At 45.0% G+C, this 13965-nt stretch overlaps 1 protein-coding gene across 2 annotated transcripts in view; it reads left to right on the top strand.

Annotated features, from left to right (window-relative positions):
- LOC8043054 overlaps positions 1–13965 on the top strand; it is a 39839-nt gene that overhangs the window by 16199 nt on the left and 9675 nt on the right. For both annotated transcript variants that reach the window (XM_029988354.3, XM_040504345.1), the window contains 2 exons: positions 5941–6072; positions 6473–6607. In XM_029988354.3, the coding sequence (XP_029844214.1) occupies positions 5941–6072; positions 6473–6607 (267 nt within the window). The remainder of the gene's footprint in view (positions 1–5940; positions 6073–6472; positions 6608–13965) is intronic.

Here is a 13965-nt window from a genome sequence, read left to right on the forward strand (position 1 = left end):
TGGCCCGGCACTTTTTTTAGGGTCAAGATTAAGAAGAAGACAGAGTATGCCGGCCTCAGATATTGTTATGTTGCCCACGGTATCTTGTAATTGCATATTCATGTAGGGTGGCATAACGCCGTTGTCGCGTGTAAAAACTGAAAGGAAATAATCATTGAAGTTGTTTGCCTTGTCCGGGCTATTGGCGATTTCTGTATCGTTTTTTCCTTTTGCGCGCGGATTTATATACCTCCAAAATTTATCTGGGGCTGTTCTGATGAAGGAATAAAGAGTTTCGTTGTAAAACTTTTTTTTAGCGCACTTTATTTTGCTCCCGAGTTCTTTAGTTAAGTTCGTGATTTGTTCTTTCTTCGATGCATTTTTCGTAATCTTTGTTTGTTTTTGGAGTCTGTTAATTTTTCGCTTAGTATGAATAATTTCACGCGTTATCCAAGGATTTCGCTTAGCGGTTCTTTTGATTTTAGTTGGAATATAGGTATTCATACAATGGGAAATTATTGACTTGAAGGAATTCCAAAGGTCATTTGTGGAACTATCTGATCGTAGGGAAAGTTCATAAAAAGGGTCAAAGTGAAAATCGAAACAATCCAGGATGGCTACATCATTAGCACGATTTAAGTCTAAAACTTGAATAACTTTGCTTGTATTTTTTGGCACCGTATCTAGTCTAAGCGAGGCTACCACAATGTCATGGTCAGATATTCCGTCAACGATGTTCACGTCTAGTTCTTTTAGAAAGTAGCCGCTCACGAATATCAGGTCCAGGACACTCTGCGAGGAAGCCTGTGTACGCTTAAAGTCTGACACAATCTGGGTCAACTCATAACTAAAGCAAATATCGCACATAGGATTTGTTCCGTCAAGGCATGCTAAGGGGTCTTGAGGTTCGGGCCAAGTAATTTCAGGCAGGTTGAAATCGCCCGCCAGTATTATTTTATCATTTGGCTGAACGTTCGATTGCATGTACTTATACAGAATGTCAAAAAAATCAGCAGTTTCGTTTGGGGGCCTGTAAGCAGCACCAACGTACAGGGTAAAATCACTAAACCAAAGTCTACACCACAATGACTCAATGCCCGTCACGTCCGGCATCGGCGTGGCTTTAAAACACGTTTTGTACAAGATAGCTATCCCACCGCCGCGTGACTGTCGATCTTTTCTTATTACTAAGTAGTTGGGTATATCAAGCTCGTTATCTTGAATATGCGACGAAAGCCAGGTTTCCGTCACTATCAAAACATCTGGATCGTGAGTCATGGTTATGGCTTCAAGCTTTTCCAATTTGTTCAACAGGCTTCTTGCGTTAACGTTTAGTATTTTTATTGCAGACTTTTTAGTATCATCCCTCGTACGCCGTCATTTGTGGGTACTGCTTCCAGGCAGGGGAGTGATGTCGTTTTTGTTTCCATCCCATGCGTACATTTGGTCATTTATTTTCACTTTGTCGAAGCGTAGAGTGACCTTATCTCCGGACGTTTTGTTTGGTTTCGTTCGCTCTAGCATCTTTTTTCTGACTTCTTGTACGTTTTTCGAAAAGTCTTCGTTTATCGAGAATTTGGATCCTTTAAGCTTCTGACAGTTTCGTAGGATTTTCATTTTGTCTCGAAAATCTAAAAGTTTCAAGATGACGGGGCGGGGCTTTTCAAGCGAGAATTTACCGATGCGGTGAATTCTTTCGATAGGTACAGGTTGTAGCTGCAAGCGATCTTCTATTATTTCTTTCATTACCCTTGCTTCAAGAGTGCTGCTGTCATTGCGTCCAGATTCTTCAATTCCATAAATTATTAAGTTGTTCCTACGACTACGGTTATCTAAGTCGTCATACTTGAGTTTGAGGTCGTTTAGACTGGTTTCCAGAGCCTGTACATTCGCGACGCAAGTATCAAGTTTTTTTTGCATCATTCCTAGCTCTTTGAGGCTGGCTTCAATATTGTCTAACCTAATCGACGTGGTTTGTTGGTTTGTTTTGATTTCATTGAGCTCGCTACCTATTGCGTTCAGCTTAATCATTACATCCTCAAGGGTAATAGGGCCGGGGTTGCTCTCAACGTCTCCGCAGAGCATAAGAAGCTTTTTCAACAGTTTGAAAACAGTGCACAAAACAGCAAGTTGGCTCCGTGGGCACGGCAGCAGGACTAAGCAAACGTCGTCACTTCTAATCGAAGATGTGTGACCCCCTCTTACCTGCATGAAAAACAGGAACGGGTTTGTGGCCGTCATCCTTGCAGAGCCACCGTGCCCACGAAGCGTATGTTCCCGGGGAATCGCCTTTATACGATCCAGTGCCGTTGATGCATCCGTCGATGCCGTTGACGATTTGTGAAGATAGCCGAGGAAACGTAGTTGCACAGAAGTATCCAGTCCATGGTACGACGTCGGCAGCAGCTTCGCTGTTGGGGCGTCTATCACAGTAAAGCGTTCGTCACGAAAGGCAGAATATCGATGGTCCTCCGTAAGATGACCAAGCGAAAATGTGGTCAGCACCTGCATGAAAAACAGGAACGGGTTTGTGGCCGTCATCCTTGCAGAGCCACCGTGCTCTGCAAGGTGGCTCTATATTGTGCCAAATTGCACCATAAAAGTCTGCTACATCTTGCGTCAAGATATTATTTGTGTTAAGAATTGTGCCACACCTGTACCGAGGGAGGCTTAAACAATAATAATACAAATATTTTATTATTGCTTAGTCCTAATATTCAGAAAAAGAAAGAAAAATGGTGAAAATGTCTAGTTTGCAACATCTTTGTTTTCATCTTAGGTCGGAGCACAGTCGAAAGCTCCAAGGCATGCAACTATGAACACGCATATCAAAAGCGAAAGTCACGGGGCATTCGCTGTGCTTAATTGATCCAGCCGATGAAAGCTAGAACGCATACAGAATGATGACACATGCCTTGATGTCACACTTTTGAGCGCGAAACACATGTGCGTCAAAACTATCCGATCCGACGTGTGAACTGCCGGAACAACTTTCGGAAACGAGGGTTTTCGACGCTCTCTGGTGCTACGAAAACCCTCGCCCCCGAACGTCGTTCCGACAGTTCGCACGTCAGATCGGACAGTTTTGACGCGCACGTGTTTCGCGCTTTATTGCTGTTTAATTGGTCCTTTGGCTTGTAGCATCAGCTCCATGACTTAAAGTGAAACCAAGCATATGGGGAGCAAGTGCTCTGCAATTCGTCTTTGGCACATCAGAATGCAAGCAGGGACGGGACGCACCAATCAAGCGGCCTCATAGAAAACGCAGGGAACGTGCATGACGAAGCAGCCAAGCGCACATCGTCATTGGTTGTGGTTGGGGGAAACTAGAGCATGTGGGCACATTTAGAAGATACACACGCACAAGCAGACACAATTGTACACCGTATAGAAATTGCTCGTCAACTGCGCTGGCCCCGCCATTGTTTGACTCTTCAAACAATGTCGGCGATGTCAGAAGCTAAATGTCGCAAAGAAATTTTGCAAAATATTGGGATGGCAGTTACCGTGGTAGTACAGAACCGGGGTATTTTACTCCTGATGAGATCACTCGAATATTGTGCCTGCCATATGCCTCCGTGCCATGGCTACAGTCAGGCTGTACCTTGGCACTTGCGCCGCTAACATCAAACATCAGTGCCTTACATCAGCGTGCACACGTCGAGTTTCACCGCTTTGCACTGGAGTGGCGGCTGGCATGGGGGGAATGTCTCGGTTAGTGGTGATGGCTCGGAAATAATGCCGAGTACTATTATGACCTTCTTTGATCTGGACTGTAGGTTGACCTCCAATTCTAAAAAGGTTGTGTTGAGAAATGGGAAAAATGCGGGTCTATATTTAAATAAATACGTTAGTCGAGGTACTTCCCGTGCAGCAGTCTAGTGGAGTGGACTTTTACTCAGCTCTGGTTTCGATGCCGGTAAAGCACAGTGTCACTTTCAAAGCACCAGTGTATGTTTTTATATTTGCAGGTGGTTGTTTTCGCATTTTTTGATATTTGAATCTTGAGCTTAGCAGGTTCATAAAAGTTGGGTGGGGGGGGTACATATTTTTATTGATAGACATAGTTTAGCAGATATGCTGGTTTTTGCTGGAAATTTGCAAAAATTATACTTACAGGCTAAATGAACTACTGAGTGTAAGAGGGGAAGGGAGAGGAGGGATTTACCTGAACTGAAGTGTGGAGCTATGTCTAATGTTTTTACCATTTTTTAATACTTATTGTAAATGAGTATAAGTGGGTACTTTGACCTGGCCCTTATTTCTAAAAAGGTTGTGTGTTCTTTCTGCGTCCGACATATTCTTTTTATAAAATATGTAGAAGTAATATTTAAAAGTAAACTTAAATCATCAACAGAGATAAACTAATTTATTGATTGATGCAAATACTTTTTTCATTTTCAAATGATGTGCTGACATATGTTGGCATCTGCTCTAAAAGTGTCAGCGGCTGCTCCAAACCAATATTTTGCCTACTACAGAACCTGCTACAAAAAATCAGATGCCACTTGCATCACTGATATGTATATTGCCACATGCACAAGTATACAGAGATATTCCTCTGAGAGACTGCTCACACTAGTTTCATGTTGATGCCTGCTCGATGCATGTGCCAACGACAACAGTGGCAGTAGAAGCTTGGAAGTTTTGTAGTCCGAGAACCAAGCGAATTTAGTGAGGAGCTGCGGAGCTTTGCATGACAGACGCAATATTTGATCTATTGCTCTCACTCCACTAAACTTAAGTTGTGTTATTGGGAGGTGGGCAAGGATGCTCACTGGTGCAGAAAAAAAATGGGATGAAACCTTGTGATAAGTGGAGTACTGCATCCATAAAATGTTCCCTAAAAATTAAATTTTTAGGCAACAGTATATTTTATAAATGTTCTCTAAAAACAAAAAAAAAAACAATTTAGTTTTTGATTTGTTAATGTGCAAACTTCAGGGAAGTGGCATTTTCACAATTTGATAGCATGATTCTGAACTCCATCATGGACCTTAGGTGACGCAAGATTTATAAGTGCTTGCTTCAGGTGGAGAATTTGCACAAAAGGGATGCCTGAACTCGATGCAATTTTATATAAAGAAGCTTTAAAAAAAGTACTGCAAAAACAGCAATACAGGCATGTCTGCCTGCTTTAATAACTTGTGCTGTGTGAACCTAAAATACAATAAAGTAAGTTACTATTGTGCAGTGGGACTTTGTTTATACATTCCCAATTAGCACAATTTTCCAGCTGTTACATTCACGAACACCAGCCCCGTAAGCTCTTATAGGAATGTGCAGAGGAAGGCTTAACATTTTGTTGCCCTGCCAGTCTTAATTTTAAAGAAAACTAACAATAAAAAGTGCCAACATCTATTTGAATAACTATAATAGTTCTCCATTGCTGTAAAATTCTGTGCTATAAGTCGATAAATTGTAGTGTGAAAGTTGCTTCCTATCTCATCTATAGCGCCCTCTGTACCCCCCCCCCCTCACATACACACACACACAAAGATTGTTATCAGTTGCTATGTTTCCCCGTATATGTTCTTTTATCCCGGCCACCTGAAAAACATGTCAAGGAGGTTCTGCTTTATTTGGAGCTTTGGAAACAAATGGCCATCTACTTCGTAGAAAGGCAAATATAATGCCCGACTTCGTAGTGAAAAATTCAGCGGTTTTCAAGGAAACAGTTTTCAACTAATACCCTGCAGTTGAGATCCCAGGAAAGTTACTTGGTCATAAGCTTTTATCTGGTGCATGTGCGACCTTGCACAAAAAGATACAAATAGATACTACACTCTACAAACCATGTTTTCACGTTTTCACACCATGACTTGGCCAGCCTGAGTGGGCCCCTGACCTTTCACTCCAGTAAGGGGCTACGATTGACATAGCAGTATCACCCACTGTCGTGTTGGTTTTTTCTGGCTAGAAGGTAATGGCTGATGATTGCCTCTTTGTTTTTCTCCCTAGTGCCTTTGAGATGGACCATTTGGTGTGGAGCAGCTCGGCCCATTTTGACCAGCGGGGCTTCTGCTCAGCACTGCCGTCTAGTCAGAGTGACTGCTTATCTGGTGGATTCTGGTCTTCTGGTGACAGGCAAGGGTATGTGTCGCAGACAAGTCCACACTATTGGGCTGTCCTTCTAGGCCGACGAGATGTAGTGGAGGGCCTCGGAGCCCACCTCTGCTCCCTATTCAAATTGTGCAGGCCCTGTCACAATGACGGCAAGCGTTTTTCTCGGACCCCAAACGGGATTAGCAGTATAAAGGATCATAAATATAAAGTAGATAATATTACAACCTTGTAACCTTTTGAATGACGGTAACTTGAATCATTTGGCACTACTAAAACGCTCCAATTTTTATTGTGGCAACTATTGCGTGTGGTGCCAGCCACAAGAATTGAACCTGTGATCTGTCTGGGTACTCTGTTGCCTTGACCAACATATTTGCTGCCAATGACTCTGGTTGTGCAACTCTTAATAAGGGGAATTTCACCCCAGGTGGAGCTGTTTTCTAAGCGGAGAAAATGGGAGCTCGAGTGATGAGACGTCTTCCAACAATGGCCATGACTCGGACACTTTCCTCATGGGACTGAATCTCGCAGGAAGTGATTTGGTGGCATCTGTGAGGCAGAGGTAAGTAACCGTGTTCCTGTGTGTGAGGAGATGCACGTCATCCGGTTTTTGCCTTGAAGGGATGGTGAACTGAAATTTGGAATTAGGAAATAATGCAGGAGCTGTAGGTGGGACGCTACGATCCCCACAACACTACTCGTAAGGCAATATCTCGAAGCAACGGCCAAATTTTTGGAAAAAAAAGGTTGAGATTGAACAAGGCCGATGAGGCGCGTGACGTCAAGCTATCTCGTTTCTTCCTCTCTTCACTTTGCCCCCTCAAGGTGGCGAGGCGGAGAAGATGCGAGGCCGTTCCCACTCCTTCTCGGAGAAACAAGATGTGAACATACCTGTCAGATGCGCCTCCTTTTTTTTTTTTTTGAAAAATACGGTCATCCGTTTTGCTTCAGCATCCCTTTAACGGAGGACACTACCTAAAAGGGTAAACTTTTGAACCCTAGGCTTATTATGAATGAAATATAGAGTATATATTATACTGGCAGTTGCAAGGCAGAATACAGTGGAAAGTTTCATCTGTGTACATGAATTGTGAAATCAATTATAGTGGTTTTTATCACAAACATACTGACATTGTTTAGGAAAACTATCATTAGAAAACTAATGTAATACCCAACATTTTTCTTCACTAGGTATGCAGCAGATTGCCTGAAGAGTGCAACTTCAAAAATGTCATTTATTTTATGCTAATTTTACACTGAAAAATCAAATACATTTCTTGCCTTTTATGTTGTCGACAAAATCTTAACATCTTTTATAAAAGACATCCACAAATTAAAAAAAGAAAATGCCACAGCTGCATTGCCCTTCAAATTCCACTTGAGAAAAACAATGAGTGAGCCTTTCCTTTTGTCCCGTTATGAAACAATAGTTTTCCTAAAGTGAAATTTATGCCAAAAAGTGCAGCGGAGAAAAACGTGCTCAAAGTGCTCGAACCTCTACCTTTCCTTTAGCATCTGTGGACTGAAAATAATTTATAAAAAAATAGCTATGCTGTGCAAACAAATTAAACTCTCTAGATGTTGATGGATGTAAATATGGCATTTTTCAAAATCAGCTTTTTTTGCAAAAAAAAAAGTTTTTTCCGGGGTAGTGTCCCCGGTGGGACTAGGGTACTTAAATATGTTTTTTTTTATTTATTGAGATACCTAGCTGAAAGTTGGCATGCATATATATCATTGAATGGTGATTTCAACTCTGCAGTTGAATTTCAGATATATCTTTTAGAACAAAAGATATGGCAAAATATAAAATTCCAATAAGGTAATTTCTTACGGATCGTTATGGTAATTTCACATCAAAAAATTTATATTTTAACAATATGCAGTGATTTCCAAGGGTTCACCATATATGCCAAAGCTAATTGAATGTTTACAAAGCCATTTTGTCTACCAGAAATAAATCATGGAATTTCAAAGCAAAAACTTGTCACTAAATAATCCACGTTTCAGCTAATTACTTTTTATCTATTGACTCTAGATGAAAAAGAAAAGCTTTAGGATACACCTCAGTTGTTACTGAAAACAATGATACCAAGCATACTGAAATCCGCCCTTGCAAACATTATGAAAACTTCCATAAGGCAATTGTTCCGGACCAAAAAGACAAAGCTGAGAAAATCGCACTTAAAGTTTCTCCGATGTTGGCACTCTTATATATGAAGTCTAGAGAAAAAAGAAAAGCTTTAGGGTGCAGTTCAGTTGTTGCTGAAAACAACAACACCAAGTTTATTGCAATCGACTTATGGAAACATGATCAGAACCTCCTAAGAAAAATGGCACCTGACAAAAAAAGAAAAACAAGAACATGAAACCACGAAATCAGTTCAGTAGTCTCCGATGTGCGCACACGGTCATAGCAGTACTGGGCTGTAGTCTTGGGCCCTGGCAGGCTTGTGTCTCTTGGCCATCCTCTTCTTGACCTTTTCACTCTAAAGCCCGGTTCAAACAGACCCGGACTGCAAACCCGGGCGCCGGAACCCGTAGTGACGTCAGCGTTCTCTCCGTACGGGCGGTGACGTAAATACGGCTTCCGGCACCCGGATTGAAGAGTTGAAATTTTTTCAACTTTCTCCTTCCCGGGTCGTGACGTAGGTTTTCGTATTTTCTCCGCGGCCAATCAGTGCGGCGCGCTTCCCTCCTCCGCCCTCCTTGCCACCGGCGTTCACATTGTTCCCCGTGCGAATGCCTCAGTCGCTCCGTTATTGCTTGCTAGAAAAGCTCCGGCGATGAACTTCCCGCCCGTCTCCGACGCGAGGAAAGCAGCTCAGGCTGCAAAGAAGAGTGCCGCTGCGTTTGACGTACCCGAGAAAGCCTATGGACTAGTTAGCTAGTTCAGCGGTACCCCTGGATCTACGACAGGTATCGTAGCGACCACAAGGACCGGGACAAGTGAAAGAACTTGATACTGCTTTTAATAATTTATTGACACGGTTTCGGAGACATGGGAGGTGGTTGCAACCCGATGAAACGGCATCTTTAATGCAGATATCAGTGGCGTTTAGAAAGGCCGTTTGTAGAGGCAGGCAGTGGCTGGTGCTGCAAAGAGACCGGAAAGGCAGTGGGATGTTATTAATAAGCAAATGTGCCAAGCTTCCAGCTTTGAGGGCATGCTTGTTCACTACAATTGTAATGAAGCAACTCATTTGTTCATTTTTTTATACACAATGTTTTACCAGCCTCGGGCACTCTGCGACCGACAAAATCTCCTCCCCCCCGAAACAAAATCCTGGCTACGTGCCTAGCTGCAACCATTGTGCGTGTGAGCTACATCTTAAAAGGTTAAAAAGGTCAACGACACTGGTACGCGCTGTAAACCAGTTTTTAGGCAGTACTGTACGACCGCTAACCTAGGGTCTTTAACACCCGTCACGCAGTAGTGAAACACGAACGTCTGCTGGTACAATGCTCATCCAGATCGAAACGGGCAGGGGTGGGGATTGAACCCAAGATCCCTGGGTTCTGCAGCGCAAGCTTTCGTGCAGAAAGCTTGTAAGCACACATCCTAGCTAGCACAAAGGACAAGGAAGCACAACGGGCTTCCGTCATATATGCACTCAAAGGAGCACAACACACCGTGACCAGATTTAGTGGACCGAAAGAGTGTGTCGTACGAGCTGCACATGTGCATGCCATTGCTATTTTTTTTATAGCACAGACGCAGTAAAATTTGACAAGCGTGTGACTCTCACAAAAGCTGCTTTTGCGATCCTGCCGCATTAAAAATGATGTAAACGTGCTTTCACTGCGGGAGCGCACGCTCCAGCTGAGTATTCCTGCGAGCGACGCGCGGGCCCATGTGGAACGCCACTTGATATATAACATGAAACTAATCCAAAATAAAAAGCAGCACACCCTACCTGGCTCGTGACATTCGAAAGCACTCGAAGAATTCCCGGCCGTCGGGGTCTTCGAACATCTGTCTCACGATTGTGGCATACTCGCAGAGCATTTTTCGAGGCTTCAGGAGCTCGCGGACGGTCTTTCGCTTCTTCCTTTTCTTCACGCTCCGTAGGTACTGCTCACACGCAGCCGCGAAAGTAGTCAGCCGACGCCAGTTGATAGTTCTTGCATTTGTGACGCACCTCACTACACAAAGGTTCATAAGTGAGGCAATTCGAGCTTCGTAGCCGGGATCCTGCAAAGATGACGCCATCGCGCCGCGCCGGCTGCGCCCGGGCTGCCCGGGCCCCCGGGCGACGACCCGGCTTGACGACAGCCGCTGATTGGTTGCCTGGGGAGCCGCTGTGACGTCAGCTCCCGTATATACGAAGGCCCGTGCCGCGCGCCGGGCGCGCCGTTCAAATCAAACCGTGACTTCAGCTCCCGTATACGGGAGCCGGAAGTGATTACGTCAGTACGGGTTCCGGCTCCCGGGTTCCGTATTCCGGGTCTGTTTGAACCGCCCCTAAGAGTGAGCCTTGTTGGGCTTGCGAAGCCTCCGCCTGTCTTTCTCAAGACTCCTGCGAATCGGGCAGCTACCTGTGCTGTAGCCAAGCTGTGCTGCTACAGCCTTGCTCGTCTTTGCCATTCCCTGGTTGAAGTGTGACGCGGCTTCAGCGACAGCCCTCTCCACTGACAGCAGAGGGTCATGTGTGTTCTTAGAGTTCTGGCCCCAGATCACAGAGTGTAGGCACTCTATGGCATTTTGCGTCATGCCATCACTGCAGCGCTTCAGGGGTGCCGGGTCGCCCAGCTTCTCAAAGACTGGCTCCAGCGCAGTGCGAATGAAGCCTGGCTGTGGGTTCTTGTGTGGTGGTGGCTCCTCGTGGTTGGCCAGTGCCTGGTTGTTGGAGCACCAGGAACTGTCCTCCTCGGGACAGTGGCTGTGATCCGGGGCTTCATCTGTCGAGTTCATGTGCAACAAAGTTGCTTGCACTGCCTTTTCCATCCCTGGCACATCATGCTTGTCGCTTCTCAAGGCGTACCCATAGTAGTTTGTTATTTTTTTTATCTTGTCCTGGGTCAGCTTTCCCTTTCCTTCGAGCGACACTCCCTGTGCCTTCTTCTTCTCCACCAGGGTACGAAGAGCTGCTCCCATTCGCTTGTGTACGTGGTTCAGGCAGTCTTCTTTCTCAATGTCGAGGTATCCATAGACGCTGTCTTGTGTCAGGGCATGGAAGGTGCGGCTGTCACCATCGGAAAGGATGGTGGTGTAGCGCAGTCCATTCTTCGCCAGGGACCGCCTGAACAGAATGAGGGCTGCCTCGGCTTCCATTCGTCCTGCGTTGCAGTCAATGTTCTTCATACACTTGTGGTTGATCACCCAGTCCCCATAGCTGTCGTCGTCTGGGTCAGGTGCGCCCTGGCAGCCACGGCAGTACCTTGAGAGGACAACGTTGTCTAGCACCAGGCCAGTTTAAAGCTCGAGGATGCATCCCACTGCGATGTTGGAGTTGTGTCCGCATGTCTTCCACGTGCCGTCAAAATTATATCCACGTTTCCGGGAGGATTGAGGAAGCTCTCGTAGACGTCCTTCACCACCCCAACACTCGCTGCTTCTGTGGCTGTTGCTGCTGCCTGGCAAGCCTGCACCATGGTGTCCATGTGTCCCCTGAACGTCTTATGATGAAGCCCTTGGTGGAAGAGGTTCAAGGTTGCACAGAAGTCTGCAAGCGCAGTCGCCCTCTTTCCTATGCTTTGTATTCCCTTCATTGCCCTCAAGTTGATCTCGAAGGGCGTAATCTTGGCTTCCCCGGCAACTCGTGGAGAAGAAAATCGACTCTCGGCGAAATCAAAGCTCGAACACGTGAGGACCAACTTCATTGCCAGGCCGTACTGCCTCTCTTCGCACTTTGAAAGTCCTACGGTAGCCATTCCACGCTTGCCGCATGCCGTGGACGCAAAGAGTTCTTTTAGCACTTTCATTTCCACGATGACGTACTCCGTGTCGCGGTCGGTGTCGTCGCTCTCCATGCAGACTTCGAGGAGCTCAAACTTGTGTGAAGTCGCCGACTGATCTGCCAACGAAGCCTTTCTGTCGTCCGCATGTTGTTCGCGCTCCACGCACTCCTCCTCCGTGTAGAACACAGTGTCGATTCAATCTCTAGACGAACTTGGTCCAGCCACGTCCACGAGCAAAAGAGCGGCTTGAGGCATCGGCGAAGTTGTCAAGCACAAACTTGATCCAGTCGCATCCACCAGCGGTAGAGCGGGTTGCGCATGGGCGAAGTCGACGGTGTCGTTTTCCTCGATGCTGAGGTCTTCTTGTTCCAGGCACGTCTCCTCTTTGTGTTTAGTCTCTGCGTGTTGGCCTTCAAACGGGCGTCCCCAGCCATCACAACTCGAAGGGAACTTGAAGCGCGCACAACGAAACAGAACGACCACGCAGGAGGGCAAATATATACGAAAAGGGAAAGCTAAACAGAGTGGAGGTATCAAAATATTTACATGAACGATGCGAAGAAGACAGGGGACATACAAAAACACTAGGATGCACAAGAAAAACACTGAAAATATTGATAATAGAAAGTGGAGAAATGTGAATGCAGCGTGCGTCCTGGTAACAGTCTCTTGTATGGCATCGATGGACGTCGGGGCCTTGAGGGGTACACGGCTTTGGAGCGCGGGAAAAATAGGCGCAGGAAACCAGCTTTCGAACAAGACCAAGATGGCTCCGATCGGTTGAGTTGTTGCGGTGTTCCGACGGCTTGAAGTTTGTTCAAATTTTTAGAGTTTAGGCTTGAAGTTAGGTCTGTCAACGCTTACAAATTGTCATTAGTTTCATATTTACAGATCGAATTGAGCATTTATATTTTGTGAGGACATACTCTGGACTATATAGACCTCAAATCGTGAACTTTGAAAAAAAAAAGGCATTTTTCGCGATTGTTTTATATTTTAAGACCCGCGTCCCCTTTTAAAGGGACACTGACAAGGTATTAATGCTCGCCAATGTTTTTATTTGTACATGACACATAAGAGCCCAGCTACCCAGAACACAATTTGCGACTCGAAATTCGTTTTCTTTCCGCCCGAAAACCGCCGAGCAAGAATTGTCCAGTTTGAGTCGCGCTCACTTTCTTCTCCATGGTCACATGCCATTCTTTGTAGTTTAGACACACACACCAAATATAATCTGAGTCGTGGGTCATTGAAGGCACACACTGAATATTAAAAATATAAAAAAAATATGATACTCATTTTTTGTGCTGCTACAAATACGTTTACCATTTTTTAGACCACCTGAGACTGGGTGGAAGAAACACGACGACGTCTCAAACACAGCTAACCACTTTATTCGGTGCTCCCTCCTTTTATACATCCTGAACCCATAATCGTCACCATAAAAAACACTCCAAACAATGGCACCAAGAGGACACGCCTTGACTTCGCAGCCACGCTAATATTAAAAAAAAAAAATGGATCATTTTGAGCTAACAAAATGTACACACACATCAAAACATTGGCCGAAGAAACATTCTTTGACCTTGCAGCCACTCTTATCTTCACAAAAAACGAACAAGCAAACCACACGGAACCGACTGCAGTTCGAACCCATCAACAAATTACACCTTCTTCTTTTTTTTTTTAATTTTTTATGTACGCATACAAACAGAACAAGATCATGACAATGGAGGTACCTCTCGCGAAAAAGACAAGACCTGTTCAATTCATACTCGAAGAAAAGCTTTCGCCCTATCACTAAGAAGCATAGACGCCTGGCTTATGCAATTGCCGATCGACCTAGTTTTTACTGTCTCTTTTACAACCCTTTTGACGTCATTGACCTCTTTGCATACCATCGTTGTACCGGACCACTCGGCTGAGCAATTTCTGCATTCTTGTACATGTGTCGCAATTTCGGAATTAGTCGCTTTTTTCTTTACGTTTCTTTGTGCTCAGTCAGAGGATCGTTCAAGC

This window comes from Ixodes scapularis, unplaced genomic scaffold, assembly GCF_016920785.2.
Source record: "Ixodes scapularis isolate PalLabHiFi unplaced genomic scaffold, ASM1692078v2 PGA_scaffold9__187_contigs__length_104089568, whole genome shotgun sequence".
Classification (NCBI taxonomy): Eukaryota; Metazoa; Arthropoda; class Arachnida; order Ixodida; family Ixodidae; genus Ixodes; species Ixodes scapularis.